This window comes from Hypanus sabinus, unplaced genomic scaffold (assembly GCF_030144855.1).
Source record: "Hypanus sabinus isolate sHypSab1 unplaced genomic scaffold, sHypSab1.hap1 scaffold_61, whole genome shotgun sequence".
NCBI classification, from domain to species: domain Eukaryota; kingdom Metazoa; phylum Chordata; class Chondrichthyes; order Myliobatiformes; family Dasyatidae; genus Hypanus; species Hypanus sabinus.
In genome coordinates this window covers 960281-981290 of record NW_026781466.1, presented here as the reverse complement: position 1 = coordinate 981290, position 21010 = coordinate 960281, and the positions used below count along the sequence as shown (strand labels likewise).

Below are 21010 nucleotides of genomic sequence, written 5' to 3'. Positions count from 1 at the left end.
GGGAATTTAGTGTAGAAACAGCAGGAGCTCTGACGGAAATATTTCAAATATCATTAAAAACATGGATGGTGCCGGAAGATTGGCAAATTGCTCATGTTCCATTGTTTAAAAAGGGGTCTTAGAGTAAACCTAGCAATGATGGGCCTGTAAGTTTGACGTCAGTGATGGATAAATTAATGGAAAATATTCTTGGATATGGTATATAATTATCTGATTAGACAGGGTTTGATTAGGAACAGTCAACATGGATTTGTGTGTGGAAGATCATGTTTGACAAACCGTATTGAACTTTTTGAAGTGGTTACTAGGAAGGTTGACGAGGGTAAAGCAGTGGATGTTATCTATATGGACTTCAGTAAGGCCTTTGACAAGATTCCACATGGAAGGGTAGTTAGGAAGGTTCAAATGTTAGGTATTAATATTGAAGTAGTAAAATGGATTCAACAGTGGCTGGGTGGGAGAAGCCAGAGAGTAGTGGTGGATAACTGTTTGTCAGGTTAGAGGGCGGTGACTAGCGGTGTGCCTCAGGGATCAGTACTGGGTCCAATGTTGTTTGTCATATACATTAATGATCTGGATGATGGAGCGGTAAATTGGATTGGAAAGTATGCAGATAATACTAAGACAGGTGGCATTGTGGATAATGAAGTAGGTTTGCAAAGCTTGCAGAGAGATTTAAGCCAGTTAGAAGAGTGGACAGAAAGATCGCAGATGGAGGCTAATGTTGAAAAGTGTGAGGTGCTACATTTTGGTAGGTCTGATCAAAATAGGACATACATGGTAAATTGTAGGGCATTGAAGAATGCAGTAGACAGAGTGATCTATGGGGCATAGATAATAGAATAATGGTGAATAGTCCCCTGAAGGTGGAATCTCATGTGGATAGGGTTGTAAAGAAAGCTTTTGGTATGCTGGCCTTTATAAATCAGAGCACTGAGTATAGGAGTTGGGATGTAATGTTAAAATTATACAAGGCATTGTTCAGGCCAAATATGGAGTATTGTGTGCAGTTCTGTTCACCGAAATATAGGAAAGATGTCAATATAATTGAGAGAGTACGGAGAAAATTTACTAGAATGTTACCTGGGTTTCAACACCTAAGTTACAGGGAAAGGTTGAACAAGTTAGGTCTTTATTCTTTGGAGTGTAGAAGGTTCAGGGGGGACTCGATAGAGGAATTTAAAATTATGATGGGGATAGATCGAGTTGACGTGGATAGGCTTTTTCCATTGAGAGTAGGGGAGATGCAAACAAGAGGACATGAGTTGAGAGTTAGGGGGAAAAAGTTTAGGGGTAACATGAGTGGGAACTTCTTTACTCAGAGAGTGGTAGCTGTGTGGAAGAGCTTCTAGTAGAAGTGGTAGAAGCAGGTTCGATATTTTTTATGGGGTGAATGCAGTTCGGTGGGATTATGTGAGAGTAAGCTTTCAGCACCGACTAGAAGGGCCGAGATGGCCTGTTTACATGCTGTAATTGTTATGTGGTTATATAATAACCATCCAGAAATTATATTACAGGATGAACAAGCAGGACTAACTCCCTCAATAGATATAACCATTCCCAACACCCACATCTCCCTCGACCAATGGAGCACCTCACAACAGGTATTGTTTCTGTCATCAGTCAGACAATACAATTATTTTCTGTCAATCAGCTTTGAAATGTTCCTACTCTGTTATGCAGTTCCTCTCCCTGCTGCTGATTCCCTTCTCATAATACGTTCTTACCCTAACCATCTTCCAGAGCCCCAAACTCTACCGTGTGCAGACCTGCCTCTGGTTTCTGACCATGATTCTTTGAACATCCAACTGATGGTTTCCGATTCTACTTCCAGTCTTTAAAGAACACTGGTGTTTTCAACAACCCTTTGTTATCAGGAAAAATGCCCCATAAAATGGAAATGAGTCGTGATTAAGGAGGTTAACTACCAATGTCACTCTTCCTCCTCCAGAGATTTGAAGGGCGAAGAACATCTCAGACAGAACTGCAGTCAGCTCAACTTCTTCAGTCTGCTGGAAATTCAAGGGAAACCTCTTCACCCACAGAGTAGTGACTGTTTGGAACCCATCACCACAGTGAGAGTGAGAGGTGAATAACAGGGGATGATTTAAAAGGACTGTCGTGGAATTGAATCTCAGCAAGGTCCAGGCGGCCTGAGTTGACACTCTACTGTGCACTACGTGTGTTATAAATTCACTAAGTACCAGAGACTGAGTTTAAAATAGGACTGATTTATTTGTGTCCAGAGTCTCCCCAGTGTGAACTGAGTAGTGTGCTCGTAGGTGGGATGACTGAGTGAATCCTTTCCCACAGTCTGAGCAGGTGAATGGCCTCTCACCTGTGTGTACTAACTGAAGTCTCAATAGGTGAGATGATAACGTGTATCCCTTCCCACAGTCTGAGCAGGTGAACGGCCTCTCCACAGTGTGAACTCGCTGATGTGCTATCAGACTTTAGAGGCGCGTTGCAACAACCCAACTGTCTGAGGCACAGTCCTTTGAAATTAGTGAAAATGACTCAAAACGTTCAAAAGAGCAGGGAAAAAGGAGTTAACCACCTCAGTCTGGAGTTCTGAAGAACGTTAAAACCACAGTTCTTCAGCATGGAGAAAATCATGCAGGAAATTCGTGGAGGTGTATTTGATGATGACAGGCATTGGTCGTGTGGATAGCCAAAGGCTTTTTCTCAGGGCTGGAACGGCTAACACGAGGGGCATAGGTTTAAGTTGCTTGAGCGTTGGTACAGAGGAGATGTCAGAGCTAAGTTTTTTAAACAAAGTGGTGTGTGTTTGGAATGCACTGCCAGCAACGGTGGTAGAGGCAGATACAATAGGGTCTTTTAAGGGACTCTTAGATGGAGCTCAGGAAAATAGGTGGCTATGCGGTAGGGTAATTCTGGACAGTTTCTAAAGTAAGTTACATGGTCGGCACAACATTATGGGCCAACGCGTCTATAATGCTCTGTAGATTTCTATAATTCTATGAAATTCAAGGGAAATCTCTTATCACACGCAGAGGTGACTAGTTGTAACCTGTCATCATAGGGAGGTTGAGAGGGAAATGGCAGAGATAGATTTTGATAAATGATATGGAACAGAAACATGGACACGAACCAGATGGACTGAGTGGCCTTATATAGTGAGGGTGATAGAGATAGTAAATACCTGAGACACGGGATAAATGATATAGAATTGATTTATCATTCACAGATCCACAATGTAAAACTTCTGCCTAGTTTAAGGCTAACATCAGCAGAACAGACTCCTCCAATACTCAGTGACCAGGGTTCAGTCCTGGGTGCGGTGTGCAGCTGCAAGATCTGCAGAATCTGACAGTAACAGTCCCTCATGAACCTGCAGCTGCCTTCAGTCACTGTGATGGCTAAACTTTTAACACAGAGATGATTTGAACTTCCTCCCTGATGTAGGAGCGCTCAGACCGAAGATGTAGGGGAGAAGGAAAAAAAAGAGATAATAAAGTTGCTTGCACCGTTAGGGATAAACAGAGAGGAAGAGGAGGAAAGTATCTGGAATGCACCTATTTTAATGCTAGGAGCATTGTAAGAAAGGTGGATGAGCTTAGAGCATGGATTGATAACTGGAAATACGATGTTGTATCTATTAGTGAAACATGGTTGCAGGAGGGGTGTGATTCGCAACTAAATATCCCTGGATTTCGTTGCTTCTGGTGTGATAGAATCAGAAGGGCAAGAGGCGGAGGTATTGCAATGCTTGTCTGAGAAAATATTACAGCAGTGCTTTGACAGGATAGATTACAGGGCTCAGTTAGGGAGCCTATTTGGGTGGAACTGAGGATTGGGAAAGGTATAGTAACACGTATAGGGGCGTACTGTAAACCACCTAATTGGGAGCGAGAATTGGACGAGCAAATTTGTAAGGAGATAGCAGATATTTGTAGTAAGCACAAGGTTGTGATTGTGGGAGATTCTAATTTTCCACACATAGAAACATACAAAAAAGGTGCAGGAGTAGGCCATTCGGCCCTTCGAGCCTACACCGCCATTCAGTATGAACATGGCTGATCATCCAACTCAGAACCCTGTACCTGCTTTCTCTCTATACCCCTGATCCCTTTAGCCACAAGGGCCATATCTAACACCCTCTTGAATATAGCCAATGAACCAGCCTCAACTGTTTCCTGTGGCAGAGAATTCCACGGATTCTCCACCCTCTGTGTGAAGAAGTTTTTCCTCATCTCGGTCCTAAAAGTCTTCCCCTTTATCCTTAAACTGTGACCCCTCATTCTGGACTCCTCCAACATTGGAAACAATCTTCCTGCATCTAGCCTGTCCAATCCCTTTAGAATTTTATATGTTTCAATAAGATCCCCCCTTAATCTTCTAAATTCCAGTGAGTATAAGCCTAGTCGATCCAGTCTTTCTTCATATGAACGTCCTGCTATCCCAGGAATCACTCTGGTGAACCTTCTGGAATCTGGTGAAGCACAGGAATCAGTGCTGGGTCCATTGTTATTTGTCATCTATATCAATGATCTGGATAATAATTTGGTAAATTGGATCAGCAAATTTGTTGATGATACAAAGATTGGAGGTGTAGTGTACAGTGAGGAAGGTTTTCAAAGCTTGCAGAGGGATCTGAACCAGTTGGAAAAATGGCAGATAGAGTTTAATACAGACAAGTGTGAGGTATTGCACTTCGGAAGGTCAAACGAAGGTAGAACATACAAGGTATGGGCACTGAGGAGTGTACTACAACAGAGGGATCTAGGAATACTGATACAAAATTCCCTAAAAGTGGCATCACATGTAGATAGGGTAGTAAAGAGAGCTTTTGGTACATTGGCCTTTATAAATCAAAGTACTGAGTATATGAGTTGGAATGTAATGGTGAGGTTGTATATTGCATTAGTGAGGGGAAATTTGGAGTATTGTGTGCAGTTTTGGTCACCGAATCACAGGAAGAATATTAATAAGGTCGAAAGAGTGCAGAGAAGGTTTACAAGGATGTTGCTGGGACTTGAGAAACTGAGTTACAGAGAAAGTTTGAATAGGTTAGGACTTTATTCCCTGGAGCGTAGGAGAATGAGGGGTGATTTGATAGAGGTGCATAAAATTATGATGGGTATAGATAGAGTGAATGCAAGCAGGCTTTTTCCACTGAGGTTAGGGGAGAAAAAAACCAGAGGACATGGGTTAAGGGTGAAGGGCAAAAGGTTTAAAGGGAATATTGGGGCAGGGGGCTTCTTCACAACTGGGTCTGACTGGTACTGGCATAACTGGTTCTTCTGGGCACATTCTGTCTCACTCCCAACCATTTTGTACCTTCCTTTGCACAGGTATGTAATGTCTAAAGGACCAGCGTTTGAGTAAATGAGACTCACCAACTTTCTCCTGACTGAATCACTGGAATCTCCGAGTCAGATGGGTTCTCTCCAGTCGGTGCTCTCAATCCTCGGGCTGTTTCACTTGCTACTGTTCCCTCGTCTTCAGTCGCGCTCTGCTTCCAGTTGTGTGCTTTTCTTCCAATGAATGTCTCACTGCAGGTCTAACTTTAACATGAAAGATAATGAAGCACATTAACAATGAAAAGGAGGACCAATCATATCTGCTTAATGTTACTAGGAACAAAACTCACTGAAATTTAAACATTGAAGGCAAATATAATAATCTCAGTGAACAATCTTTTATTGTCCCTCACATGACACAGACGATACGGGATAAGAAGGATCCATCATTCAGTCATGGTAAGACATAAGACCCAGGACCAGAATCCGGTGATTCAATCCATCTGGTCTGCCCACCACTCAACCAGGGCTGATGTTTACACCAACACCATATTCCTGCCTTCCTCCTGTAACCCTGAAGCTACTCAGCAATCATCAATATATTAATCTGTCACAAATATACCCAAATGGCAGCCTCAAACAAATTCTGTGGCAACAAATTCCACATATCAGACATCTTTTAGCCAAAAAAATTTTTATCTCAGTTTTAAGGGGAAGCATCTTTATTCTGAGACTGTGCTGTCAGATTACAGACACCCTGTCTAATGGAAACATCCTCTCCATGTCCACTATATCCAGACTTTTCAGCATTCGGTAGGTTTACTTAACCATACATCCCTCCACCACCCCCACCGTCCCTCTGAACTCCATCGAGCACAGGTCCAGAACTATCAAATGCTCCTCATACATAAAGCCGATCATTCCTGAGATTATTCATGTGAACCTCATTAGCAACAACTGCACCGGACACATTTCCAGGAATAACAGACAAATTGGTTCCAGGATAATTTACAAGGAAAAGTTGTGCTTCCTTTACTGTTATACTATCACTCCATTTCCAGGTTAAAACAGGGCCATTTCAGGAAATTTGTATTACAGATCCTGTCTTGTCTATACTGGACCGACCACCGTCGATGGACCATAAACTTACAGTAGTAACGTGTGGCTCAGCTCTACTGCTTGGAGCTGAGGCTGAAACCATTCTCCCCCCGAGACTTCCCAGTCCATCGGTAAAGCAGGCAGTAAATTCAAAGATCCCCACAACCTCGGACGTTCTTCTTTCTCACCCACCCCAGTCCGGGAGAAGACACAACAGCCATAAAGCACCAGGACAAACGCGAGGAGCCTCAGGAAACGGGACGAGTTCGGGGAAGTTAATGGAGCTCAGTGGCCAAAATCACACCACGTGATCTGGCGTCACAAAACGGAGGGCGGGGCGAATCTGCGGCACACAACCTCACGTGACCTGTCGGCGGGACTTCCATTTCAATTCTGCGGAAACAGACAGCCTGGGCTGCTGGTTTGGATCGTTCAATGCAGATTAAGTGAAGTCGACACATTTCTGACGAGCCCAGATAGCTGGAAAACAAATGAATTCCTGGCCCTCAGTTCGGGGCTCACGGCCAACATCGGATCTCCCCGCTCGGGATCGGTCTCAATACTCACCGATGGGAAAGTGATATCTTCGGCCCGCAGACAGTGATCCCGACGCAAGAGACCGAAAGTCTTTCCCGATCACACAGCCGACCCACTTCAGCTCTGAGCGGAGAGGATAACACCGTCCTCCCGGAGACTGTGAACATGCGCGGAGAGATTGTTACATCATCGGGAGGCGGGGCCTCGGAAACAGACGCGCAGGTGCTGCCAATCTGCGGTTAAATGGGAGGGGCAAACGGGATCACGTGTCAGGATTGGCGACACCTCCCCCACCTCCCCCAGGCAGAGACTCCAGCTACTCATTAGTCTGTGGAAAGAAGCAAACTTGCCGCTCACATCTCCTCTCACCTTAAATGTATTAGACATTTCAACCCCCAGGAAAAATATATCGTCTGTCCACTCTATCTATTCCTCTCGTAATCTTATAAACGTCAATCCAGTCTCACCCCAGCCTGCGCCGCTCTGGAGAAAACAACACAAGTTTGTCCAGCCTCTCGTTATAGCTCATGCCCTCTAATCCAGGCAGGGTCCTGGTAAACCTCTTCTGCGCCCTCTCCAAAGCCCCGACATCCTTCCGAGAATGGGGGCGACCAGAACTGTATGAAACACTCCAGATGTGGTCTAACTAGTTTCATAAAACTGTGTTACGAACGGTAACGTTTTAGAAACGAACCAGCAGCAATAGAGTTCACACTGGAGTCTAGTTTTGATGGTTAAAACACTCTGTTTATTATTATCTACTTATAATATAGTAATTTAACGAAATAAAGGAAAGTTAACAGTGTTAAGTGTATATATGTGTAAATGTAATTCCCAGACTATCGAGCCTGAGGGAACAAAGCCCAGAGTCTTGAGATGGTAAAGTAGGAAAGTTCAGTAATCCACGGAATAAATGATAGGACAGAGATATTGATAATCCAGGGTGAAACGTAGAAAAAAGGCCGTTACTTCAAAACAATCTCTCTCTCTCTCTCTCTCTCTCTCTCTCTCTCTCTCTCTCTCTCTCTCTCTCTCTCTCTCTCTCTCTCTCTCTCTCTCTCTCTCTCTCTCTCTCTCTCTCTCTCTCTCTCTCTCTCTCTCTCTCTCTCTCTCTCTCTCTCTCTCTCTCTCTCTCTCTCTCTCTCTCTCTCTCTCTCTCTCTCTCTCTCTCTCTCTCTCTCTCTCTCTCTCTCTCTCTCTCTCTCTCTCTCTCTCCCTCTCTCTCTCTCTCTCTCCCCTCCCTCCCTCCCTCCCTCCCCCCTTGTGTCTGACGTCACAGTCCTGCCTCACTCAGGCACTTAAAGCGACACTCACAGTAAGCGAACCTGCGGTCTCGTAACATAATGTGCATCTAAAGTCTGACAGCAGAGTAGTGAGTAAATCTTCGATGGTGTAGAGTCAAAAACCAAAAAGTTGCTCCAGAGAGAGATTGGGTCTAGAGTTTACGAGGAGGAGGAGGAATCAGATCAGCAGGATGTGACTACTAAAGAAAGGTCAGAAACATTTAGAAACTGGTTGACTGAAAAAATGGTGGTTAATTTCGGGCAGCAAATGTGGAGAGGAATAAAAAGACAATGTTTAGGCCGAGCCCCTTCAGCATGCCTAGACTGTGTACTCCGCTGCTTAGTTGTTCTCTGAAATGCAGAGTTCCTCCAGGGTTTTGTGTGTGTGCATCTCTGTATTTCCAGCAACTGCAGAATCTCCTGTGTTTTATAACAGCATTGTACTTTGGCACTAGATACACGTTGATATTGAGTATATTGTTTATGGGAGCCACTTTCTGCGTTAGAACAGCTGCAGATTTTTTTCTACACACACTATAAAAAAAATGAGGTATGGACATTGAACCGGTGCTTGCAGAAATGGTTAATGGCACAATGATGTCTCAGAGGGCCATGCGTTAAGAATTTTGCTGGCGTTAAAGAGCTGATAAAATACGCAGGCGTCAGGCTGAGGCCGTCCCTGAGTATCACGTATGCGCGCAGTACACAGAAGGCCTTGAAAATGTCGGGTACAGATAAGAGCGATTCTCTGTGTTTTTATCTTAAACACTGACTTCAGGACAACTCCTGTGAAATCCGGACATCGTTGCCATCAATCCCGGGACAGTCCTGCTCTCGTCCCTGTCTCTCAGCCACATGATCCATACACGGGCCCTGGGGAGCTTCCGGCTGCTGAGTGAATGGGAACCGATGGATCTCTCAGATAGAGCTGAGCTCCAGCTATAATAAAGGCAAGGATTAGCAACTCAGAGAAAGGGAACAAAATCTTTTACAACACCAGTTGAGGAAATCACCTTTGTTCTATCTCCAATCACTAACAAGTTAAAATCTGCAGATGCTGGAAATCCAAGCAACACTCACAAAATGCTGGAGGAATTCAGCATTAGTACTCTTTTCCATAGATGCTGCTTGGCCTGCTGAGTTCCTCCAGTATTTTGTGTCTGTTGCTTGTTCTACCTCCTCTTGTTCTGGACTTTTCCACCCGTGAGAACATGTTTTGTCCCATTCTCTCTGGGTATGTAATGATATCAAACACCTTTGTCATGGGCAGCAAGTAGCTTTCACATCCCAAATGTGCCAGACTCCAATGAGACAGACTCCTGTCCTTCCCTTCGTATTCATTGGCATTGCCATCACTGAGTTCACCACTGTCAGTCGTTGGGGGAGGCTTCAGGGGAATACAGAAACTGGTGATACTTGTGTGTATTCTGGTGTTGCCAAAGCTGCTGGAGAATTTGCAAGTGGGAAGAAGTGGAGTGATATTTTGGAAATCTGACTTTTTAAAGCGTATCTTAGCAAGCAAACCACATATGGACAATATGCAAAAAATTTTGATGAGAAAATCCTACATTACCCATTACAGGCCAGCTACATAGGTTGTGTGTGTGTACAGATGAACTGGATCGAACCCAGAGGAGATCAATGTTCCTATTGACAGTGATTTGCCAGCTGTTAAAATGAATACCTCTCTATAAAAATTCACTGTGCACATGTTGTCAATGGGTAAAAAAAAATTACACATTGCACGATTTATGTACACACCACGATTTATGTACACACTGGTTATTACAAGTTAAAGGGGGTATTGGAGGAAAGATGGGGAGACTTGTAGTGTCCCTGATGCCCTCCCTTACAAGATGCACATCCAGATGCAGTTTGTACTTGAAGGAGTTGGAACTTGAAACACATATGGGAATTGATGACCATTCCAGATACCAGCACTCTGCCCAGTCAGGAGATGATTTATCTTCCAACTTGAGTTTAACCTCACTGTAACAGTGTGATACGAAATCAAACCTTGGCAACTCAAGTAATCTCATCTGAAATGTTGTCCTAAACCCATTGATGGATTTTGTAAATCTTTTACAGGATAAAAAACGAGAAGGAATTTGTCTCCAGGAATCTCAAACACGACACGCCAGTTTTGCTGTCTCTGTCTAGATATTTATGAAGTGGAGCAAGGTATTCAATCAACCATCCTTCCTGCTCAGACTGTGGGGAGGGATTCACTTGGTCATTTGAACATCTAGCAAGCCCGTCATCTTACAGAGGAGAAAGGCCTTTCACCTGCTCAGACAGTGGGAATGGATTCACTCGGTTATCACAATTGAAGGTATATCAGCAAGTTCACAATGGGCAAGGCCATTCACCTATTCTGTGTGTGAGAAAGGATTCTGTCGGGCAACCCACCTGTGGACACACCAGTCAGATCACACTGTGCAGAGACTGGTCATCTGCTGAATTTCGGTGAAGGGATTCTCTCGGTCATCTGACCTAATGGCACACCAGCGTGTTCACACGAGGGGGCGGCCATTCACCTGCACAGTCTGTGGGAAGGGATTCACTGCATCATCCAACCTACTGAGACATCAGCGAGTTCACACTGGGGAGAAGCCATTCACCTGCTCAGACTGTGGGAAGAGATTCACTCAGTCATCCAACCTACAGAGTCATCAGCAAGTTCACACTGGGGAGAAGCCATTCACCTGCTCAGACTGTGGGAAGAGTTTCACTCGGTCATCCCGACTACTGGCACACCAGTCAGTTCATACCGGGGAGAAGCCATTCACCTGCTCAGTCTGTGGGAAGGGGTTCATTCAGTCATCCCACCTACTGAGACATCAGCGAGTTCACACTGGGGAGAAGCCATTCACCTGCTCAGTCTGTGGGAAGGGATTCACTCAGTCATCCCACCTACAGAGTCATCAGCGAGTTCACACTGGGGAGAAGCCATTCACCTGCTCAGTCTGTGGGAAGGGATTCACTCAGTCATCCCACCTACTGAGACATCAGCGAGTTCACACTGGGGAGAGGCCGTTCACCTGCTCAGTCTGTCAGAAGGGATTCACTGATTCATCCGCCCTGCAGAGTCATCAGCGAGTTCACACTGGGGAGAGGCCGTTCACCTGCTCAGTCTGTGGGAAGGGATTCACTGATTCATCCGCCCTGCAGAGTCATCAGCGAGTTCACACTGGGGAGAGGCCATTCACCTGTTCTGTCTGTGGGAAGGGATTCACTCATTCATCCCATGTACAGAATCATCAGCGAGTTCACACTGGGGAGAGGCCATTCACCTGCTCAGTCTGTGGGAAGGGGTTCATTCAGTCATCTGACCTGCAGAGACATCAGAGAGTTCACACTGGGGAGAGGCCGTTCACCTGCTCAGTCTGTGGGAAGGGATTCACTGAGTCATCCACCCTACAGAGACATCAGAGAGTTCACACTGGGGAGAAGCCGTTCACCTGTTCAGTCTGTGGGAAGAGATTCACTGATTCATCCCACCGACAGAGTCATCAGCGAGTTCACACTGGAGAGAGGCCCTTCACTTGCTCAGACTGTGGGAAGAGTTTCACTCGGTCATCCCAACTACTGGCACACCAGTCAGTTCATACTGGGGTGAAGCCATACACCTGCTCAGTCTGTGGGAAGGGATTCACTCTGTCATCAACCCTACTGGTACATCAGAGAGTGCACACTGGGGAGAAGCCATTCACCTGCTCAGACTGTGGGAAGGGATTCACTCATTCATCCAGCCTACAGAGTCATCTGCGAGTTCACACTGGGGAGAAGCCATTCACCTGCTCAGATTGTGGGAAGAGATTCACTCGGTCATCCCACCTACAGAGTCACCAGCGAGTTCACAATGGGGAGAAACCGTTCATCTGCTCAGTCTGTGGGAAGGAATTCACTCAGTCATCCCACCTACAGAGTCATCAGCGAGTTCACACTGGGGAGAAGCCGGTCAACTGCTCAGACTGTGGGAAGAGTTTCACTCGGTCATCCCAACTACTGGCACACCAGTCAGTTCATACTGGGGTGAAGCCATACACCTGCTCAGTCTGTGGGAAGGGATTCACTCAGGCATCGACCCTACTGGTACATCAGCGAGTGCACACTGGGGAGAAGCCGTTCACCTGCCCAGACTGTGGGTAGAGTTTCACTTGGTCATCCAAACTACACCACACCAGTCAGTTCATACTGGGGAGAAGCCATACACCTGCTCAGTCTGTGGGAAGGGATTCACTCAGTCATCCCACCTACAGAATCATCAGCGAGTTCACGCTGGGGAAAAGCCATTCACCTGCTTAGACTGTGGGATAGGATTCACTCAGTCATCACAACTACTGGCACACCAGTCAGTTCACAGTGGGGACTTGCCATTGTAATGAATCCCTGGGTTTCCTTTGCTGTGGACTCTCATTTTAAGAGAGAGACATTAAGAAGATGAATCAGTCTGACTTGCAGCCTGTTTACATCGCTCGCGCTTGTTTAGCTTTAACCGAGGACACAGACACTCAGAGTCAAATGGAGACGAAGGAGGAAAAATGGAAGGATTGAAGCCAGGGAACTAGTGACCAAGGGTCACTGTTTAAAAGTTTCCTATGCCCACAAGGGTGGGTTAATTATCGATTCATGTACATCGAATGTGTGGAAGTAACATTGTTTGATCCATAGGAGTGGATCTGATTTGGGATATCCTGTGGAGACCACTTATGTGTTAACACTTGAATGGCTGTGGTGTGGTAGTTCACTTGAAAATATACCCCTTGTTACAAGTCACTTTCGGTGATAATCAGTATGTGGATTTGGAATGATGATGGATAAATTCTACAATGACTGTTCTTTCGTTTTAACACCATGGAACCTGAGGAATGTACATATTTACATATCTACATATATCTACATATTATCTACATAATATCGACATTTTTGCCTTCTCTTGCCATTTACCCTGGATTACAAATCTCTCTCTCTTATCGCCTATTCTGTAGTTGAACTGAACTTTCATACTTTACCATCTCAAGACTCCGAGCCTTGTTCCCCCGAGCTCAATAGTTTGGGAGTTATATTTACACACATTTATAAACGTAACACTATTAACTTCTGTTTATCTTGTTTAAGTTGCAATATTACAAGTAGATTCTAATAAAGACAGATTTAACATCAAAACCAGACTCCAGGTGTAGTCTATTGCTGCTGGCTTGGTTCTAAAGCATTATGGTTCATAACAAATTTGGGGCCTGCGTCTGGGATATGAACAAATTTGGTGGCTATTGATCGATGAATTATCAGTTTGATTGGGGAAATCCCTTTTGATTTATTTGTGTGTGGAAATCAGCAGCAATGGACATTTATAAATTTCTGGAAGCGCCAACCCCTGAGGCATTAGGAAAAGCCAAAAAAAATGAATTGCTGACTGCTGCTAATGGGCTGAATCTTAAGCAGGTAAGGGGGGTGTGAAGGACCAAGGCCACCATAAAATTGGGAGAGGAGATAAAGGTAAAACAATAGGGGTTTTATTATAAAATATAGACATCCACCCCCTTTTCCGAGACTGGGATCCCTGTTTCTACCGGTAATGATGTTGGGCATTTCAATGTGTTCACTTCTGTCCTCGATTCCCTAAATGAAAGGGTTATCACATTTGATCTTTCTTCATATGATGACCCAACCATTTCAGGGATGAGTCTGTTGAAACTTCATTGCACACTCTGTAACAAATACTCTCTAACCACTTGGTTAATCATCTGTGCAAAAAATGTTCATCTTCAGCAGCCCCGTGTTACCCCAAACACTCACCTCCTACCCCCGACATTGGCCCCACTTGCAGGTCAACCGTCTGCTGGTGTTCCCCCCCCAATGTGAATCCCTCCGTTCGCCACCACTGTGGTCTCAGATATTTCCACAGATTTCCACCGGGGCAAACATATTGCCCGCCCCCTCTCACACTATCTTTTTCCATTCAATAAAATCCCTCCTCTCCCTCCCCAGGGAACTGGCATCATACCGATGGGCCGAGTGGTCTCCTACCTCTCGGCAACACATCAGACTCCGGCCGCAGCAGACGCTTCACAAACACCCCAACTTCCCTTGGAGGGAAATGGAAATAAATCAAAAAACGGACATTTACTCCGGTGTGATGTGGAGTTTGAGGCCGGAGGGGAGGCTAACTCAGCGGGGGTAACACCCTTTGGACTTGTCCACCTCTGTGACTGGTGGTAACAAGTGATTGACATCGCTTTGCACCAGAGGGAATAGCGCAGCCCCCGAATCCTCTGTTGACAGCGGTGGGGGAGGGCTGGTCACGTGACTATTAGCCCAGCTATTAAACTGATAAAGCCCGAGCTCACCAGTGCATGGATGACGTAAGACACTCTGCACGTAAGGGCAGATCCCGGTGTGTGAAGCCCATGCGTGACGTCAGCCACGAGGGGGGTCTGTGTGACATCACCTGTGGGGAAGCGCTCGTATTAAAATGCACCTCAGTGTGCGTTTCTTATGATTTCAGAGGGACAAGAACATTAATCACGGGTTTCATTACTGAATCCAGTGTTGTGAGATGTTAAAGTTCCCTGTTATGTGTCTGGCTGGGCCGTGTTGTTTGGGGGCTATTGATCGATTAATTATCTGTTTGATTGGGCATATCCCTTTTGATTTATTTGTGTGTGGAAATCAGCAGCAGTGAATATTGATAAATTTCTGTAGGTTGGATGACTGAGTGAATCCCTTCCCACGTACTTCCTCATCCAGGTCATCCACTCTTGGTCTTCCTGGAATCATTCTTTGACACTTCTCCAGACCCACTCCAATACGAACACATCTTTTGCTCAGATAATAAGTCGGAAGTACAGGTCGGAATCTGCTCACAATACACCAACAGTGATCTGCCCAATGCATTATAAAGCTATAGTATCGCATCCTTGCTCTTATATTGCTAACATTGCAGTTGTCATCCTTAATCAACTCAATCTACAAGCAAATCTTTAGGGCCTCTTGCTCAAGGACTTACAAGCACTTATGCACCTCTAATTTTTTCAAGCTTCTCCCATTTATTTTTTTTCTACGCCCAATTACTTCTACCAAATGTACATGACTTGCATACACTGTATTTCAACTGCTACTTTGCTGGCATTCTCCAGACCTATCAAAGTCCTTCTGTAGACTCCCGCTTTGCTCTAACTACCTGTCCCGTACCCATCTTTGTATCAACAGCAATGTTCGTCGCCAAGGTATCAATGCCGTCATCCATATCATTCAGATTTAACATGAAACGATGCGGTCTCAATACTGACCCCTACACAACAGCATTAGTTACCGACAGCAAAACAGAATTGCCCACATTATTCTGACTCTTTCTCCCTTGTCAGTACAAGTTTCTTCCCTGTAATTCCATGAGCTGTGATCCTGTTAAGCAGCCTCACGTGCAGCACCTTAGAAACTTAGAAAACCTGCAGCACGTTACAGGCCCGTTGGCTCACAAAGCGATGCCGAACTTGTCCTTGCTCTAGAAATGCCAAGGGTTACCTACAGTTCTCTATTTTTCTAAGCTCCGTGTACCTATCCAGGAGTCTCTTAAAAGACCCTATCGTGTCCGCCTCTACCACCATTGCCGGCAGCCCATTCCAACCACTCACCACTCTCTATGTAAAAAAAACATACCCCTGACATCTCCTCCGTACCTACTTCCAAGCATCTTCAAACTATGCCCTCTCGTGCTAGCACTTTCAGCCCTGGGAAAAAGCCTCTAACTATCCACACGATCAATGTCTCTCATTTTCATGGACACCTTTATCAGGACACCTCTTATCCTCCATCACTCCAAGGAGAAAAGACTGAGTTCACTCAACCTATCCCTATCCAAACAACATCCTCGTAAATCTCCTCAGCACCCTTTCTATGGCTTCCACATCCTTCCTGTAGTTTGGCGACCAGGACTGAGCACAGTACTCCAAGTGGGGTCTGACCAAAGTCCTATATAGCTGCAACATTACATCTCGGCTTTTAAACTCAAGCCTGCGGATGATTAAGGCCAACGCACAGTATGGCTTCTTAACCACAGAGTCAACCTACATAGCAGCTTTGAGTGTCCTGTGGACTCCGTCCCCAAGATCCCTCTGTTCCTCCACACTGCCAAGAGGCTTACAATTATTACTATATTCTATCATATTTGACCGAAGCAAATGAACCACATCACACTTCTTTGGGTTGAAGTCCATTTGCCGCTTCTCAGCCCAGGTTTGCAGACTATCAATATCCCCCTGCAACCTAACCCAACCTTTGTGTCATCAGCAAATTTACTAACCCGTACCTCCACTTCCTCATCCAGGTCATTTATTAAAGTCACGAAGGGTAGGGGTCCCAGAACCGATCCCTGAGGCAGACCACTGGTCACCGACCTCCATGCAGAATATGACCAGTATACAACCACTCTTTGTCTTCTGTGAGCAAGGCAGCTCTGGATGCACAAAGCAATGTGTCCTTGGATCCCATGCTTCCTTACTTTCTCAATAAGCCTTGCATGGGGTACCTTGTTGAAGATCATCTGAAAATCCAAGCAAACAACATACACTGCCTCTGCTTTATCTACCTTTCCTGTTATTTCCGCAAAGTATTCCAAGAGATTTGTCAGTCAAGATTTCCTTGAAGGAATCCGGCTGACTTGGGCCTACTTCATCATGTTTCCCCAATTACAGTACCCAAAAAACACACTCTTAGTACACTCTAACATCTTCCTGACCACTAAGGTCAGACTAACTGTCCAATAATTTTTTTCTTAAATTGTGGGGTGACATTTGCAAATTTCTGGTCCACCAGAACCGTTCCAAAATCTAGTGATTTGTGATAGATCATTACTCATCACTTGAAGAGAAAACTAAGGGGGAACTTCTTCATTCAGAGGCGGGGAGAGTGTGCACCGAGCTGCTGAGCAAGTGGCAGGGACGATTGTAATCTTTAAGAGAAGTTTGCTTAGGTCACTGGATGAGAAGCATATGGAGGGCGATGGTCCAGGTGGAAGTTGTTGGAACTCGGAAGATTAATGCTTTAGCACGGACTAGACTGGCCGAATGCCATTTTCCTGTGTTGTAGTGTTTTATGACTCTAATGCCTTCACAATCTCTTCAGCTTCCTCTTTCTGAACTCTGCGGTGTCTTATCTACCTTCAGGCCTTTCAGCTTCAACAACACCTTCTCTCCTTGGTAAAAGCATGTATCCTCACTTCTGCCCCAGGTGCTGCTGAATGTTTGGCATTTATGTAATAAATTTAATGACACAACTGTAGTGGGTGACTTCAGTCTGCAGGAGGATTGGGAAAGTCAGATTGGCGTTAAATCGCAAAAGAGGGGATGTATTGAATGCAAACGAAATGGCTTTTTAGAGCAGCTGATGGTTGAGCCTACTCGGGGAACTGCTATCTTACATTGGGTGTTGTGTAATAACCCAGATCTTATTAGGCAGGTTAATGTAAAGGAACCATTAGAAGGCAGTGATCATAATATGATTGAAGTCCTACTGCAATTTGTGTGGGAGAAGCACAGGTCACATGTGTAGTATCGCAATGGAATGAAAGTGAATTACAGAGGCATGAGAGAGGTGATTCCCCAGGTGGATTGGAGGATGCTGGTGGAGATGACGTCAGAGCAGAAATGGCTGACGTTTCTGGGAATAGTTCATAATGTACAGGATAGATATGTCCCACAGACGTAGTTCTCAAACAGCGGGGTTGGACTATCGTGGCTGACAAAGGAAGTTAAGGACTGTATAAAAGCATATAAGGTAGCAAAAGTGAGTAGTAGGTTGGATAACTGGGTAGCTTTTAACATCCAACAACAGGCAAATTTAAAATAAAAGGTATAAGAGGAAAGGTGAAATAAGTCAGCAAAATATACAATAATAAAAACTAGTTATAAAAAATACGAAAGGGAGGCGAGAGTTGATATTGGACCACTGGAAAATGATGCTCATGGGGTACAAATGGGGAAGAGATGGTAGACGAACTTGATAGATACTTTGCATCCGTCTTGTCCGTGGAAGACACCACCAGTGTGCCAGAGATCCAGGAGTGTCAGGGAATAGGAGTGAGTGCCATTGCTATCACAAAGGAAAACGTGCAGGGCAAACTCAGGTTCTTAAAGTGGATAAGTCACCTGGACCAGATGGACTACATCCCAGAGTCCTGAGAGAGGTTGCTGGAGAGGTAACAGAATCATTGGTCATGACACGTCAAGAATCACTTGATTCTGGCATGGTCCCGGAGGACAGGAAGATTGCAAATGTCAATCCACTCTTTGAGAAGGGAGGAAGGCAAAGTAAAGCAAATTATAATCCAGTTAGCCTAATCTCAGTGGCTGGGAAAGTGTGGAGTCATGATAACAGTTGAGGTTTTGGTGTACTAGGAGACTAATGATATAATGTCAAACCCAGCATAGGTTCTGTACAGGGAAATCTTGCCTGACAAGTCTGTTACAGATCTTCGAGGAAGTCATAAGCAGGACGGACAAACGAGAGACAGTGGATGTCATTTACTTGGATTTTCAGAAAGCTTCTGATAAGGTGTCACACATGAAACTGCTTAACAGGATAAAAGTCAGAAGTAATACTGGCATGGATAGAGGATTGGCTGACAGCCAAGAGGCAGCGAGTGGGAATAAAAGGGGCCTTTTCTGGTTGGCCAGCAGTGACTTGTGGTCTTCAGGGGTCAGTATTCGGACCGCTACTTTTCATATTGTTTGTCAATGATTTGGATAATGGAACTGATGGCTTTGTGACAAGGTTTGTGGATGATACAAAGGTAGGTGGAGGCGATGGTAGTGCTGACGAAGCAATGCGATTGCAGCAGGACACAGACAAATTTGAAGAACGATCAAGAAAGTGGCAGATGGAATACAATATTGGGAAAAGTACGGTAGTGCATTTCGGCAAAAGGAACAACAGTGAACTGTTACGTGATTGGGGAGAAGGTTCAAGCCACAGAAGTACAGAAGGAAGCGCGATGATGATGATGATGATGTCCTCGACTCAGGACTGACTCAGGGCAGCGTCGGGCATTTCCATGCCTTACTAGGCGAGAATCGGAAGGTTGTGTAGGGCGCTTCTCCTCACATAGACATTTCACAGTATTTTTCTTTATTTTATGAGGTCGAATTGCGAGTTCAACACTCAACCGGGCACGGATGGAAAGCGTACAAGGGAGAGGCCCGACTGTATTCGAACCCGGGGACCTCCGTTACTGAGTCCGGCGCTGACGTCACTACGACACCAGGACCTTGGGCAAGACTCCCAGAAGATTAACTTCCGGGCTGAGTTGTGGTAAAGAAGGCAAATACAACGCTGGCTTTATTTAAAGTGAAGTAGAATATATTAGCAAGGAGATAATGCTGATTCTTTACAAGACACTCCTCAGGCCGCACGTCAGAACATAAGAAATGGGAGCAGGAGTCGGCCATTGGCCCACTGAGTATGCCCCGCCATGCAATAAGATCATGGCTGATCCGTCAGGAAACTCAGGTCCATCTACCTGCCTTTTCCCTATAACCCTTCATTACCTTATTCTGCAAAATCCTATCTAACCGTATCTTAAATATACTTCGTGAGGAAACCTCAACTGCTTCCCTGGACAGAGAAGTCCGCAGATTCACCATTCTGCGGGAAAAACAGTTTCCCCTCATCTCCGTCCTAAATCCTCTCTCCGGAGTCTTGAGGCAATGTCCCCGAGTTCTAGTCTCATCTACCAAAGGAAACAACTTTCCTACTATCTTATCTATCCCTTTCAAAATTCTAGGTATTTCTATAAGATTCCCTTTCATTCTTCTGAACCCCAGACAGAAAAGTCCCAGGTGACTCAATCTCTCCTCATAGGTTAACCCCCTCATCCCTGGAATCAAACTGGTTCACCTTCTCTGCATTGCCTCCAAAGCCAGTACTGTATATCCTTCCTCGTGTACGGAGACCAGAACTGGACACAGTACTCCAGGTGCGGCCTCACCTGTACCCTGTATAGTGGCAGCATTACCTCCCTGCTCTTGAATTCAATCCCTCTACCAATGAAGGCTAACATTCCGTTAGTTAGAGTATGTGGGACTTCTATCTTAGAAAATGTGCGTTGTCATTGGAGAGAGTCCAGAGGATCTTCAAGAAGACGATTTCGGGAATGAAGGGGTTTAGCATGAGAAGCGTTTCCCAGCTTTGGGCCTGTACTCCTGCACTGACTTATGTTTAGTAAATGTGGGTGGAGGGGTTCAGAAGCTGCAGAAGGCTGTAAATCTCGTCACCTCCATCTTGGGTACGAGACTACAAAGTATCCAGGACATCTTTAGGAAGCGATATCACAGAAGGGCAGCGTCCATTATAAAGGACCTCCAGCACCCAGGACATGCCCTTTCCTCACTGTTACCATCAGGTAGGAGATATAGAAGCCTGAAGGCGCACAGTCAGTGATTCAGGAAAAGCTTCTTCCCCTCTGCCATCCGATTCCTGAATGGACTTTGAAAGCTTTGGACACTCTTCAATATACAGTATTTCTGTTTTTACACATTTTAATAAAATATTCATCACACATAATTGATTTACTTGTTGATTATTGTTTTAATTAGTTTATTATTATTATCTATGTCAGAATATGAATTGCATTGAACTGCTGTTTGATTATTGTTTTAATTCATTTATTATTATCTATGCCAGAATATGTATTGCATTGAACTGCTGTTTGATTATTGTTTTAATTAATTTATTATTATTATCTATGCCAGAATATGAATTGCATTGAACTGCTGTTTGATTATTGTTTTAATTCATTCATTATTATTATCTATGCCAGAATATGAATTGCAT

The 21010-nt window shown here is 44.8% G+C and overlaps 2 protein-coding genes across 8 annotated transcripts in view; one reads left to right on the top strand and one right to left on the bottom strand.

Moving 5' to 3' along the window:
- LOC132389607 (zinc finger protein 235-like) overlaps positions 1-21010 on the bottom strand; it is a 106575-nt gene that overhangs the window by 37035 nt on the left and 48530 nt on the right. For 3 of the 7 annotated variants that reach the window (XR_009510618.1, XM_059962095.1, XM_059962096.1), the window contains exons 1-2: positions 6930-7078; positions 5361-5528 (exon numbers count right to left, since the gene is read on the bottom strand). The exons of 1 other annotated variant lie outside the window; for it this stretch is intronic. The gene's annotated coding sequence lies outside the window, so the exon portion shown is untranslated. Of the gene's footprint in view, positions 1-5360; positions 5529-6414; positions 6530-6929; positions 7079-21010 lie in introns of those variants that run through there. 3 more of the 7 variants (XM_059962098.1, XM_059962099.1, XM_059962097.1) reach the window with 3 other exon arrangements.
- LOC132389604 (zinc finger protein 585A-like) lies at positions 9976-13366 on the top strand. Its single transcript, XM_059962093.1, has one exon. It carries the CDS (start codon positions 10679-10681, stop codon positions 12332-12334), a length of 1656 nt encoding a protein of 551 aa, XP_059818076.1. The 5' UTR covers positions 9976-10678; the 3' UTR covers positions 12335-13366.

Excerpts from the sequence above, each read along its gene's own strand:
- LOC132389604 (XM_059962093.1), top strand. The coding sequence starts at position 10,679 with ATGGCACACCAGCGTGTTCACACGAGGGGGCGGCCATTCACCTGCACA.